This window comes from Opisthorchis viverrini, assembly GCF_000715545.1.
Source record: "Opisthorchis viverrini unplaced genomic scaffold opera_v5_189, whole genome shotgun sequence".
Lineage (NCBI taxonomy): Eukaryota > Metazoa > Platyhelminthes > Trematoda > Opisthorchiida > Opisthorchiidae > Opisthorchis > Opisthorchis viverrini.
The window spans coordinates 388,180-402,520 of record NW_008751836.1 but is presented as its reverse complement, the minus strand read 5'-3'; the positions used below and the strand labels follow the sequence as shown (position 1 = coordinate 402,520).

Here is a 14,341-nt window from a genome sequence, read left to right as displayed (position 1 = left end):
TGGGCTGTCGAAGAGTTTTCAGCAACCTTGTGGGTCAGTCACTTGTTTGGACCAACGCAGATCAATGGTTCTGATCACAGTCACACCTGACAGAGCATTCGGTGAAGTTTATTCGTCGACACTGGATAGGACGCATCGTGACGATTAGGATGGAATCAATCTTATTAACTCTTTGCTCTCAAAAGATTGTGATCGACATTTTCTAATGGGGGCTATACTATAAAAAACCCTGAGCTTTCGCCAAGGTTTTCCAAGCTTTTCCTACAAATAATCAGCTAGGGATTTTTGATTTATTGAAAATAATCATAAACTACTTATGACTGTATAATATCTATATTTGGCAAGTTCTTGCATGCTTTTGTTGTGAAGTTACGTGCACTGCATTCAGTGAGTTTGGGATGAGTTTGTTCGTTAAATATTCAAACAGAAATTTAGTCCAAGTGAATAGCAGAAACCAAATACTGACTGAATCTAGTTTCATCCAACGATGTGGTCAGAGTGGACTTATTGATCGAATTCGACCGAGAAGTTATGGCCCTAGGTAATTCACACAATCTGACCCTGTAAAACAGCCAATGTGGCGCCCTTGAGCCCAAAGTTCAAATTCACAGTAGTGTTTTTTAGTCTGACTTAGCAGAGTTATACTTCCTGATAATTTTGTCCTATCTCGAAGTGGTCTATGAATTCCTCACTTGGGTGGGGCCAGAGGACCGAACAGGTCATCTCATATGCTTTATCCGAGTGTTTTGTCTTTGTAATTATGTGGTTTTCAGTCTGAAAGTGAATGGATGAACGTTCTCGCTTTGAGTTTAATGTTCTAAGATCACTAAATACTTCTTCCGAATCTGGTGAAAACATCAGGTCAGTACTTTTGAAAAAAACAACTTATCAACGACAGAAGAACTGATAGCACTCCGTAGATTTCGGTAACTTGATCACTGCTCCCAGTCTGCCGGATTTCTCGAAGAACCGTTTTGGAGCAAACACTCGAATGGTCAAAACAAGTTAAGAGAGATCAAGCATTGACTTGGCAGCGAAGAATGAAAGCTATTACCGGCATAGTCAGCTGCACCGATCATTCCTGTCTCCTTGGATAGGGACCTCGAGACGGGACATTTCAATGATGGGAGACATTGTCAGACATGATCCAATGGTGCACATGCATCTAAGCTGTTGCCTTGAATTTATAACCTCCCCTCCCAATCTCCCCAAAAAAAAGTTGCCTTAATTATATCAGCAGTCGCCTTCAATGCGTAGCTATCTACCTCTATCTCCTCAAACCATCGGTGAACGAAACACTGTGGCAGCTACATCCACTGTACACCAAGTACGCGCTCTTTTGCAGCTGAAGATGACGATGGTAATGAAATGTTTCTGAGGAGTTGGTTATTAAATTATATCAGTGCCCACTGATACATTTTTGTTGTTGGCCCCATTCTTGTGGCTACCCAGTAAAGGCCAAGACGAATGATTAGCTACGCCATTTTATATTTAATGGCAACTGTATGCCTGTATATGATTTCTACCTCTATGTGTTTCCTGGTGAAGTGAAGTTTTCACAACAGTGTTCGATAGCTATTTTGATAAACTTCAATCCACGTGATATAATATCAGTGCACTGGTGTCACAACAGAAACTTGAGAATGAGACCGCCTTGAACAAGGTTTTGAAACTCACAGTTATAAAAGGCATCAACTGTGCAGACGTTTTCGTGCTTGCAGTCATTGTGTGTCGGCTGTAAGCTGTTAGTGGAGACTCTCGGTGGAAAAACTTAGAAACATCACTGAGAGTGTATAAGCCCAGCTGTGAGTTAGGCAGTTCTAAAAGACCCATGTGGATGGATGCTGAACTAAGCGCCGCCTGGGCAAATCAAAGACAAAGGAGTCATACAATATGCCATGATACACAACTAAGATGCACGGAAGGTTGAGAACACGAAAACCAAAACCTACTCACACCAAGAGAATTGTGTGAAAACTGAAAGAATGCCGTTTCAGAGCATTTTACGTGTGAGCGTACCTGAGAGTGTGATGTTGGGTTTCATCAGCCAAACCTGGGTCACCTCTTACAATAAGGCTTTTGGGCCAATCAATAATCCTGAGAAAGAGCTGATTTTCCAGTTGCAAACGTCGATAATAAGGCACCTTGGTATCCGATTGTTTATGTGTATGTGCGGTATGTTTATAAGGGTCAACTGGTCGTTGAAAGATTTATTACACTCAGTTCTTTGTTTAGTTTTCTAAACAGCTTAAGATGCACATATATACTGGTCAATTTCAGGTTTCCATCACTGCGACTTTCAAAGGTCACCTGATTTCTCCTCCTTGAACCTCCCGGCTGGCAGTACCTATTAACTTTTGTCCCAACCGTGTGCCTATCCAACTGGTAGGCAATAAAGTGCGTTCATATGGTCGTTTGATTAAGCCTTACTTTGGTAACTTCCTTCCAGATTTTCAGTTTGTGAGACATGGTTGTTATGACAGTTTCTACCGCCCAGTGAACTGTCCCTAAAGCAGAATCCAAACGCACCCGACGGAAACTTCTTACATTGCTAGACCGGTATACTTGAGGATACAGAAGCTCGCCACAAATCAATGGGGAGACTGGTTAGTTATGTAGAGCGAACAGTCATCTGTCACGACTAAGGTAGCTCATCTGTGTTGATTGCTTGATGGATGTGTGAACCAGCTCAAGGCGTTCTCCAGGCAAACTGTGTTAAGCACAGATTATGGAAGTGGCTTCAGTTAACAACTTTCTTCTTTAAACTGAAGTGAATAGCATGCGACGTTTGATTTGTACGCTGTCGTTCCTCTACCGTTCTTACCATTCCCCTACCTTCTTGCTTTTTCATAGTGATCCACAGGCAGCATCAAGCCCTATTCAGAATCCATGTGTAAGAAGACTGACACGCACACCTTTCCCTAGAAAGGAACAGACAGTACCACCGGATACGGATCATTCAGACGATGGTAGAGATAGTGGACGAGGCACACTTTTTCACTCCAGCCCTCACACTTGTGATGATTCCAAAGATACGTACAGCACTGAAAACCGAACCTCCGTAGATTCACAAGACTCTACTTGTTCTCCCACTCCGTGCACGTACAGAGGTAATAATTCTACTCCAGTCGTTGTACGTCATCATACGATCCAAGCTAACTATTACAAGGACACCATGCCGTCGCCTGGCCCTCTTCAATCCCATTTTGAAGATGGAAATTCTCCAGTGGACTACAGGATGCCGACCCAAGAAGCCTTCATGTATTCTCGTTTACCGGTGAGCAGGGATGACAGGCCGCGCTCGTTTTGCATCCTATGATGCCTATTTTCCCACGTTGAAAAGCCGTACCGTGCAGTTCGAACTTTCCAACTAAATTTCCATGTTTCTGTCTGCTGGGTGAGATGATCAACTGGCTGAGATATGAATCACAAAAGCTCAGGGGTAGTCTAATTTGCATCACTTCCATTACTGACAGAATAGCAGTGTTTTTCACCCAGTGTCGCTCTGCTGTAAAGTTGCTTATACTTGCAGCAGTAACAACTTTGCACATATGTGGTTCTACTAAGACTTCCAACATTTCCACTGGAAGGTATTCAACGGTGGACAATCGAGGCTAACTAATCATGAACGGCACTTACAAACTAGGCAATAACAGTTTTTTTCAATGGAAATCACGTTTCTAGTTGGTGTCGTGACACTAGTTAGATGACGTTGGTATTCTCCGGGAGTGTTTTTCCCTCCTCTGTTGTGGTCACAAACACTAACGTTGTGGTCACTTGAACCTGCGCTCGCTGCTCAAAACCGGTTAAGTATTTGACTGTTCTTTCGTGGGTGCGCGCCAAATACGGATGCCAAGCCTTACCATCTGTGAAAACGGCTTGTACATAAGTTGGACGTCTTTACAGACCGAGAAGGTCCTTATGATATACGATAGCTCGTAAACTCTGCCACGATTTAACTTTTCGATATACTTGAGCTGTCCGAATGGAAGGTGTGCCCCTTAGAAAGACCGAGAGCAATTAGCTTCATGAAATAGGTCAAAACGAACGGGAATTCTGCTGCTTTTTGGTACAGATCACGTACTATACATCGCGGCCGGTCGAAGCGACATTTTTGATTCACCATGGAACTATCTTGAGCTGTCTACCTGAGTAATCCCTTTTGTGCGGTACACATGACGTTGTCCTTTCTGCAGTTGGTTTCCATGAGGCCCAAACATCATGAGTTTACGTGTGTTTATTTCCAGATAGGCAGAAATGGCCCAATCGCGCAGTCAGTGGCGCCCATGCATCAAAGCTATCACCATCAATAGGTAGCTACCCAGTTCCTGAGCTAACCAAACATGTCATAGCCTCCGAAGCTTGGTTGAATATTTCACACTCACTTTCCGGTGATTAAAAGTGGGGACCATTATGTCTGGTGTACACGGTCTATAACTGACAAATTGAATTGAATGGACATAAGGCATTCTATAGGTACAGGAAGTAAATAAAGCAATAGTTTCATTCAGGGAAAGATGACTTTCGTCGCATAACGAAAAATCGTCCCATGTAAATGGCACCACACTAATTTGGCTTGGCCCGGTCACCTATGACACCATGCCCCGGGTAACTACGGCCGTGGATGCAATTCTTTGTTGATCTTGTCACTACGAATGGATACCTCAGTTTGTCATCCCACAAAATCGCTTCACAAACATCCAAGGATTCTCCTATCCCGTTAGGAGTTTTACGAAGGTGTATCAACTGGGCTTAACAAGTGAAAACGTTAGATCATTACTGCCCAAGTATTCTAACTCCAATGAAATTAACCGTGGTAATGGATAGACGTTGGGACAGAAATCTGCCATTGAGTTTAGTGACCTCAGGAGCCTCTTCAGAAGACGAATTAGTGACTGACGTTCAGTCCATACCAGTGTTTTCTGTCAGCCGTGATTTTATGTGCAAAACCTTCGAAGAAGGGTCATGTCACAGAAGAGAACAAACAAGTGCTTTAAATGCATTAGGTCATCAGGACTCTTTAAGAACCACCAAGAATGGTGAGTAAACGTTACGACCAACCAAACCGGATAGACTTCGTTTGTCGGGGTAGCCAGTTCCCGCATATTTTTTTACTTTCACAAAATCTTTGCTTTGTATTCATGGGCCGAACCTTGCAGCCTGATACGGTAATAATTCAAGAGACTGACAGGCGCGTGTTTTGTTTCTCCTAGGAATGGGACTTTTTTGGACCATCTTATACTAGGCACTCTCTCGTTCTGTGATCTCCCTTCGGAGGCACCTATCTATATGGGACTACCCGACTCATCGATAGACAGAAACACCAAGTACAGGTTTTCCCTATCCTTGCTTTGTCCGGGTGTCAGCAGAAAACTGCCAAACCTCGATGATGATTAGTTCAGGCTACTGCTAGATCACGTGACAATCGTAGGTCATGTACTTTGAACATCAGCTTCGAAGGTTATGATGAGAATCCTACTATTCCTCAAGATCCAACAGGTTATTTTGTCTTCATCAGTCGTAACATTTTTATTCTTTCTCTCTTTTTCTCATTAGGCTTACAATAATGGAAGTTATCCCACCAGAACGGATGGTTACGAGCTACCTTGTCGTGGAACATTTGCATTTACCTCACATATACCGTATGAGGTTGAGGTGAAGAAAGCGACTCCCCCGTATTCAGATGAACCCTACTTTCCGGTTTCCCATAGGGTTATGCCTTCTATGCAAATGAGACCTGCCCACCAAGCAGCTAGTGTGCAAGAACTATACGATGTTTCCAGCGTTTCCGATATACATGTTTTCGCACCAGAGTACAACAGACCACCACCCTATCCTTCACTACAAGCTCACCGCTCCCATCCAAACCCTCAAAACTTCAATGTTGGATCAAGATCTCGGACTCCGGATCCGATGAGATCTGCCACTCGAGGCATTCGCCCGGTAGACTATGAGATACAGTTCGAATCCCAGCCTCCCTCAGATTCAGGCTACTATCCAAACACTACCTCTCCCGGCTATGATCCACTGCCTCATTCGTTCCAACCACTCTACTACGATCGAACTCACTTCGCTATGCCGACCCGTTCCTCTCCGTCATTCTGGTAAGTTGCATTCAGATGATCGGGTTCAGATCAACTCAGTACTGTTTGTCAGCTGTGGATGCATGTATGGAGCATATGGTAGATAGATGGGCAACCTGTGTATTTGGTGTAGAATTGAAGGGTACGGTGGGTGCTGAAAGTACTTGAAAAACAAAATACTAGTGGGTTAATAGTCAGCAATAAGAGGACGGACACGAGAACACCACCCGCTGTGTGGTATCACCATTATAGACATCCAGTCATTGATATGATAGGAATCTGGTAGCTGAGCCTCACACATGACATGCACCAATTCAACTAAGGTCGATTGTTATGTTTCTCCTACCCCACCCCAAATCATGCGTTGCCTACCTTGTGTTAGCTTGCAGTCTGGAAGCGCTTCGCCAATAGAGCACGGTGAGGGTACCGACCAGCTAGCATTCTAAATGATCTGACATTTAGGTCATCCACATCTGTTTGCCGTCTTGAATATTCAAATTTGCCCTGAAAACTCTCACCTCTGTTTAGCAAACAGACTTCCAAAAATCAGGAAAATAATGATCAAGGTTTAGAATGTTCCTAGTCCGCAACCACATTGCGCCTATCAGTAAACAACTATCCGGGACTTGCTTGTGAACGTGATCGGTTGACAAAACAGTACCCGTCTGTCTCAGGTCCAAATATTGTTGTGATGTTATTGTGGTTGACTATCCTGTTGTTTGGGTCAAAACTGCGCCACGGGAACATTCTGTGGTCCAACAAACTTCTGGTTTATCAAGATTCGAAGGTTTACAGTTTGTAATAAATAGTGTTGCGCTTCCACACGACGCAACATCAGGTTTGTTACTGTTCTGATTGTAACCTGCTAGGTGTAGACAAGTCGAAACCACATACCGGATACCATGAAAGTGCACCGTCAGGATATCTTGTACGGAATTCTCTTACATCTGTACCAGGAACCCCAGGTACTTTATTTGGTTTGTGACACAGTTAGTCGATAGTTTTGGAGGGCCGTTGTAAATTTTCGATTCCGATTTCTGTTCCCGGAGTTATTTTTTTGGTTTCACTCTCCTAAGCGAGTCACTCGTTGAAGGCTACTCGTCAGCTTAAACAACCTACTCTCAGGATATTGAATGATATCACTTCGTATCTACTTAGGAAGGCCTGTCCTTGGAGTTTAGAATCCTTGAGCTTTGAATCAGTGAACAAGGGCATGCCTATTAATCCAAGTGAATACACATAAACTAATCTTAGACTTTGAGGGAGCTCAGGTGGCACAGTAATTATTGTGGTTTCAGTTCCCACATTCTGTGTGCTTGAGTTTTGAAACCTCCGATTAGCTTCTTTGTTCCGAAAACCAAAATCATGGAAGTTTCCATGAGGGGTTTTCTGTATTATTCATTTAGGGCAGTGGCGTCTGACTGAACCGGGTTCGGTATCAGGCTATGTGCCTAGCCCCTATTCAAATCACAAACAACGAGGCTCATTTACAGTTTGTTCGGTTGACCTGGATTCAGCCCATGCATAATCAAGCATAACCTACAGCAAATATCCTAATGAACATTCCGACCGTTTCCAGAGCAAAAGTTCTCATCTGGAACCTAGTTTTGACAAAATTAAAGAGTTTGTCCTCACTCTGCAGTTTAACCTGCAATCGACGTTTTCTCACCCTACCTGGGTTCGCACTACCTGTGTTTCTCACGAAATCATTGTCAACTCCCGTGTGCATTTTGTTTATTTCTGTATGCATCAACCATTCAATAGAACGGATGACACGATATTCTTGCACACTCTACTGTCCATGCAGGTCGTCTGATACGAATATTTCATGTAAGCAGTGACCGTCTTTACACGCTTTGAGTGCTGTTTCTGATTGTGCTGCGTGTTTACTGATGCGCCCTGTGCGGGCTTGCACACTTGGCATGTGATCACGATGTGCTGTCCATTGTTGCATGCGTCCGTTTGGCAATAACCTGCCTATGCTGGTTACTGGATCATGTGCAATTTGATCTTTGTTCAGTGTAACGTACGCTTACTAGTGATAAGGATGTGAACTACTTTTTATTGAGTTGTCGTGCATATCAAGTCATATCAAGTCCGTGTGCCACAAAATATCGGTTGTTCAGCTTCCGACTAATGATAGACTGACCGTTCCTTCTGATCGGTCATGAGACAACCTGATTTGGGGATTGTTAATGTGCCCAACCTTACTTTGTTGAGAGGTTTCTGATATTCCAACGTGCACACAGCCCTGCTTATCTGAGAAATTTCCCACCATGGTGCTTTGCATATCGTCATTCTCCGCGTGTGCGAATTAGATAGTTCAGAATTTGGCTTTTCACCTGAGGATCCACAGGTCCGTTTTGGGGCCCGAGTGGGCCGGAAGTCGTGTTAGAGACATGGAGTTCTTATCTAGCCTCCGCTCTTTTGGGACGATCTGGCAACACTACACTAGCCATACGGTTACTGATATTGTCAGTCCTATGATATCAATGCATTAATTCTATCTGTACACATTGATATTGACAGGGTAGATAATCCGCATTGGAAACACGTTCAGATTGCATTCATCGCCTTCTGGGGGGAATATCCACTCCAGATAGCCCAAAAAATATTTAGTCGTAAGCAAAACATAATAAGTGATCAGATGCCATCACGAAATTCTCAACAAAGCATAGGATTCCTGAGGAAACGTTATAGAGTCAACCACGTACCAGCAGAAGCAATTTTAGCTGGAGGCCAACAGCTCTAGAATGTTAGTAACTCACCAAACAAAATGAAGTAAGTGATGTTGGACAGTGTGCCAAGTCAGGTGGTATTGGAACAGATGAAACCGAAAACAGTGAAGTGATCGATGCACATTCAGCTGAATCCGTGCTGATATGCGTTGTAAGTTGCCAACTTGTGGCTCGCAGCTGATAACCTGATACTTGAACTTCATGACTGCAGCCTCACTCCCATGAACGGCGCCGTCAATAGTGACTCAACCAAACTGGGTTGCACCGGTCAACTTGTACTGTTTAATAAGAGATGATGCACTCATGTTTCCGGCGAATTCGTCGTCTACATTTATTACCTTTGAGTCCAGTTCTTCCACGGCACTGGGGAGTGCAACAGATTGAAGCATCTAACCTTCTGCTCATCTTAATGGAGTTGATCACTCTGGGATGTGCCATGAGCTATACCAATAGGTCTTCCTCTCCCCTCGATTTAGTGCCGTAGTGACATGTAATCTAGTGCAAAATCAAATCATCCGGCTGTCGCACCAGTCCAGGACCGAGATGTCTGCAGTTTACTGAGTCTTAGATAACACCTGTCAAAAACAAAGGGATGCTTCCAACCAAGAACCTATCAGTCGGTTGAATGAGTAGGTATAAGACATCCGTCACACTCAAACTCCGATTTCGCTCATTCACTGTCCCTCACCCTCAAACCGGTCTGCCAGTACACGGTAAGCAGGCGTGAGAGGCAACATCTGAGATCCCAGTGCTTATCGCTTGGATTGACTTTGTAGAATTTCTGAATCGACCCAACTTAAACTTAGAACACCGTAGATTCAGTTTTTGTCCGCGGGCTCACAATTTTGTTCTCGAATGATGGTGTCAATCAAATACATCTTCCTTTGCTGACTCAACATCAATGACAGCGACCACACCCATTAAAGTAGTCAGTGGTTTAGCCTCTCCAAGTGTGAATGAACTGATGCTCAGTCAGGTCCAGTCCTATATTGATTACGGTAAAAATTGCACCAACCACAAGAAAATGGTGATATGCCTGTTCAAAAGAGATCTTTCATCATCTAACAGATTATTTGGATCTTTTTACAGGTTATGCTTGGAACAGTGCCACCAGACGACTTCCTGTTTTTCAATAAATGCCCCAGTGACATCGCACAGACCGGGACTTTCGAAATGAATAAGTTATTCCTAGGCATGTGTGTAGGACGATGACACGACCAAGGTACGTGAAAAAACAAAGACCGCCTCCCCGTAGTCATCTGTGATGGACATTGACCTGTGGGCAGATATTTCATCTTGCAAGTGGAGTCACTCCATGCTGAAATGCTTAGAAGAAATATATACAGCTACTTCATCTTTGTTTGGAATCACCAGTAGTACATAGCTCACATCTCTGATGGCATTCGAACTAGCTATTTTCCAATTAGTTTTTGACCACTAACATTCGTCCACAAGCGGCTGATCAGTAGTATGCTTGACTCGCACTTAGCTAGTATGTAACGCCACTCTCCACTTATGCGGCTCCCATCACATGATCACGTGTTGACTAGCCCTTTGTGTGACAAATTCTCAGACTGAACCAGTGAACCTTTTGGTTTTTTCATTTACTGAAGGCCTTTGGAGTAAAAAGAACTACACAAAAGTGGGCAACTACCTAAACGGATGGTTATTCGGCTGACTGTTTTTTTTGAAACTTAATATATTGCTGATTACGTCTATGGCAAGTTCTTGTGTTCAATGAAAAACTTGTGATGATCAATGTCGTAACATGTACTAACCGCTTTTCGTTGGAATGTTCACTAATGGATAACGAATGCTGTCTACATTTCTCATCTCGATTTCGTGATTTGTATTGTCAACCGCCACCAAATGGAATGTTAAGAGTGATGAAATTCTCGTGTCTTTGTTTATTCTACACTGTGTGCTTTACCTGTTTTGTTCGTGCGCAGATTATGAATAGCTGAATCTCGGTATGTTTGGACCTTGGTTCTATACACCACACAAATTCAATCTGTTGTTTACATCTTGGCAGTTACTTTGTTCTATTAATCTGCTTTGTATTTAAGCTAGGACACTTGCTAAGGATTAGCAGTAACGGTAAGGAATGGAGGTAAACTTCCGTAGGCGGGGGAGGTTGGAACCCGCGTCTCCTAGGATAATAGTTGAACCCGCAGCATGTTCTTTCCGTGCCCACAAGCATTTTGCGACACGCCCGAGGGTCATGTGATCAGCGCGTGACCCCTGGCCATCTCGAACCCTTCCACATTCTACTCTTGGGCACTTGCCTTGCTGTGTCGTACGCACATGTTACTTGTTACAGTACACCTACTTGTGTTCTGATCTAACTGCGTTGCCCCTAGACCAATTTTGCAACACTTTAAGGCTCTCTTTCGTTCTGCATAGTCGTGGGCAATAATTTAAGTGGAAATTCCCATGATGTGAGGGCTGGATCAGTTTAGGTAACTGTCTTCTTTAGTCCTACAGCAGCTAATCTGACGTGCTTTAAGAACCCACTATTCTTAGCTTGTGATTCCTCATGTCACCCAGTTAGACTTCCCAGAATACCGCAAATAAAATATGTTACTCAAAGTTTTCTACTCTACGGGACGCTCAATTAAAAGGAAGATGTACAACAACAGTAGATAAATTAAAGTATAGTATAGCATAGTATAGTATATAAAACAGCTACAAAGCAGCCTGTACGAACGGAGCTGTCAAAACTTGTCCCGTAATACAACCACCCTGAGTCAACATTCCTTTAAGCTCCCCTTTTATTTTTCCGTTTCATCGTCCAATAATGTCTAGTGGGACAAGTAGTGCCGAGTTCATCGTGCTTTCTGTCCGGCCAGTGGATTCTTTTTGAACAGAAAATTTGGAGGAGGAAGTTGTGGAAGGTCTGTGGGAACCGGAAGTCAGCGATAAGAAAGTTGGATTAAAACTCAAAGCGCTAGCCTATTTGCGTTTGGAAAGTTATAAGGAATGCTTGTCCTAAGAGTTTGAGTACAACCACAAGTGATTCAGTAAAGCTCAACTCATAAACTCGTCGGTTTTTACGCTGTCTGAGAAGGTTGCACCAAATTCAGTTTGTTACTTTCTGTTTTTGTTACATAAGCCTTTGTGATAGATGCTGTTTCTGTACTGCACTCATATGTGCTGTCTCTTGGTTGCATGACTCAGGTGCAAAATGCACATGAAACTGGTGGTGCAAGTGCCAGTTTGTCACATTCTCTGATTGAATCAGTGATGTTCCGAGCTTCCCCCTGATATCCTGTGGGCGTAGCTGATAAGGTTTATCATTTGTTGGAGAACTCGATGCCCTCGATATCGTTTGGGTATGCCCTACGATCAGGCCATGCGGTGTCACACCAGATTACCCGACTGTCAAGCACTGAGGGAAAGTGGATACCACATTCATGGTTTCGTTGGCTGAAATGGATTTTGCAGAATGTTTTTGACAACGCTTGTTCACCAGACCAGACAGCGATCTTCCCTCGGGTGCACACATGACCTTGGCAGGTGCACTCGGCGAACGTGATGATACATCATCCGAAATTGTTGAAGTTTTGCCGAATGACAGTGCACTTGCCACCAATCAGTACCAACTCTTGGTGAAGAATGTCAGCCTACGTTTTGAAAACATCCCCTGTCGCCGATGAGTCATCATTGGCCTAGATAGACAGTTCTCTTTCTAGACTGATTCATGGGTCGTAAATTTACCCAATCGCATTATTATTTGTCACATTTGCGTACGGTGTATTCAGTAGGCATTTCACAAAATGGCAGTGGCGAGAAACAAATAAACACCGCATACGGACGCTGTAAACCGAAGTTATAAAGTTGTACTGTTAAACAGTAGTGATGTTGCCTAGTAAGCAGCTCCACGTTCACTGCCTTTAGCGACAACTCTTTCTTGGTTGTATACGAATAACCGTACTTCAGCAAGCTGTATGGATCCCACCTTGTTGTTACAGAACGCCCCATTCTTAAATGTTCTCGTTTTACCACCGTCCTTTTGGGCAGTCTGCTAACGATGTGGTACACGGAACCGCATGATATGCCGCTTAGAAGTTCGCGGTCAACTGTAGCACACGTCCTTTTGCCTCTCCTGAGTGTTGATGGACCAGGGAAGGGAAATACAGCTTCCTCAAGTAACAAGAAATGCTTCGCACAGTTGGTAATTTGTTGAAATATTGGTAGCTCGGGGGAGTTTATTGGTTGTTGATCTGTTCGCCGAGCTTGGCAGCTGGCTTGCAAACGTTTCGTCACCATACTATGAGACATCATCAGTGCGCAGTTGAGTGGGGCTTCGCACAGTTCGTTCATTAGGCTTATAGGAAGTGCACCATCGACGCATGCATCTCTGGAGCCCATTTTTAATACTACCAACCATATACTTCATTTTTTGTTGCTGCTTTGTAGTTATTGATCACCTGGGGGTCAGTAGTGTTGATCTCTGGACCGATACCGAACGAACGGGTAGAGGGGTTTCGTGTTTTTGTAACTTAGCATCAGTCCACGCGCGTCTGTTTCAGTTTAATCGGGTGTGCATGTTTATTTCGCAAATTTACATTACATTTTTTTTCAAACCAAGTTTTTTCCACGGACTCATGATTATAGACAGTAGTGTTTCGCAACAAACAGTCAAAATATTCTGGAAAAAGACTGCACTTTTCTTGGTCCGTTTTTGGGAGAAGTCGTCATTTTTTGACTATTTGCGCCTCCCATTGAAAGAATGAATACGTTTATAATTTGAAAATCAATTAAACCTCACATTGGATTTGAATATTCACTTCATTTATTGTGCTTCTTTGCGATTGGATACTTTTTCTGAATTGATGAATCTTTCTTGGTACATTTTCAGGTACAGACGCCGTGAGCTCGAGGCAGTTCTACCTGAGCAGTCGCAGTCGTTACGTGATATTCCATTTTGAATGAAATTTATTACTGGTCACCGCTCAGTCTGACCATGACAACGCGCGTTAAGTACTTCGACTTCGTCATCGAAAACGCCACAGACGAAAACCCTCCATAGCCCATGATTGGTGGCTGCAGTGTGCAATCAAACGATTCACTTCCTCAATACAGCCGACCAAGTATTTTTGTTTCATCTACTTTATTTTTCAGGAGCACGATTATGTAAACTGTATATCCTTTCAAAGAAGTTGAATCAGATTACGTTTTCATTGCATAATGTACATAAACATTAAACTACGTAAAAGTGCCTCGGTACTTTGGGTTATTTACCCTGTGGACAAACGCCTCTGTGGACAGAATGGCCTGTCGCACAGCAGCATGTGTAGAGAAGGTCCGTGAAAGGCTCGCAGTATGCTGCATACTTATATGTAACCGCATTTCATTCAAACGTACGGACACTCTAAAACGGTTACCATTTTTGAAGGGTATCACGTGTGGTCGGTCCATTCAAATATCCTTTCAGTAGACCGTAAGCTGTCTTTCTAAAATAGATGTAATACACCATGCATAAGGTTTCTGAGAACTCTTCAGCAACCTTATGAGTAG

At 43.4% G+C, this 14,341-nt stretch overlaps 1 protein-coding gene across 1 annotated transcript in view; it reads left to right on the top strand.

Annotated features, from left to right (window-relative positions):
- Positions 1-14,044, top strand: part of T265_14345 (hypothetical protein) — a gene marked incomplete at both ends in the record, with an annotated part of 56,172 nt that extends 42,128 nt beyond the window's left edge. The window contains 4 exons of the mRNA XM_009173248.1: positions 2,854-3,277; positions 5,557-6,104; positions 7,891-7,913; positions 13,683-14,044. Coding sequence (XP_009171512.1) covers positions 2,854-3,277; positions 5,557-6,104; positions 7,891-7,913; positions 13,683-13,756 — 1,069 coding nt within the window. The remainder of the gene's footprint in view (positions 1-2,853; positions 3,278-5,556; positions 6,105-7,890; positions 7,914-13,682) is intronic.
- Positions 14,045-14,341: the final 297 nt, after the last annotated feature.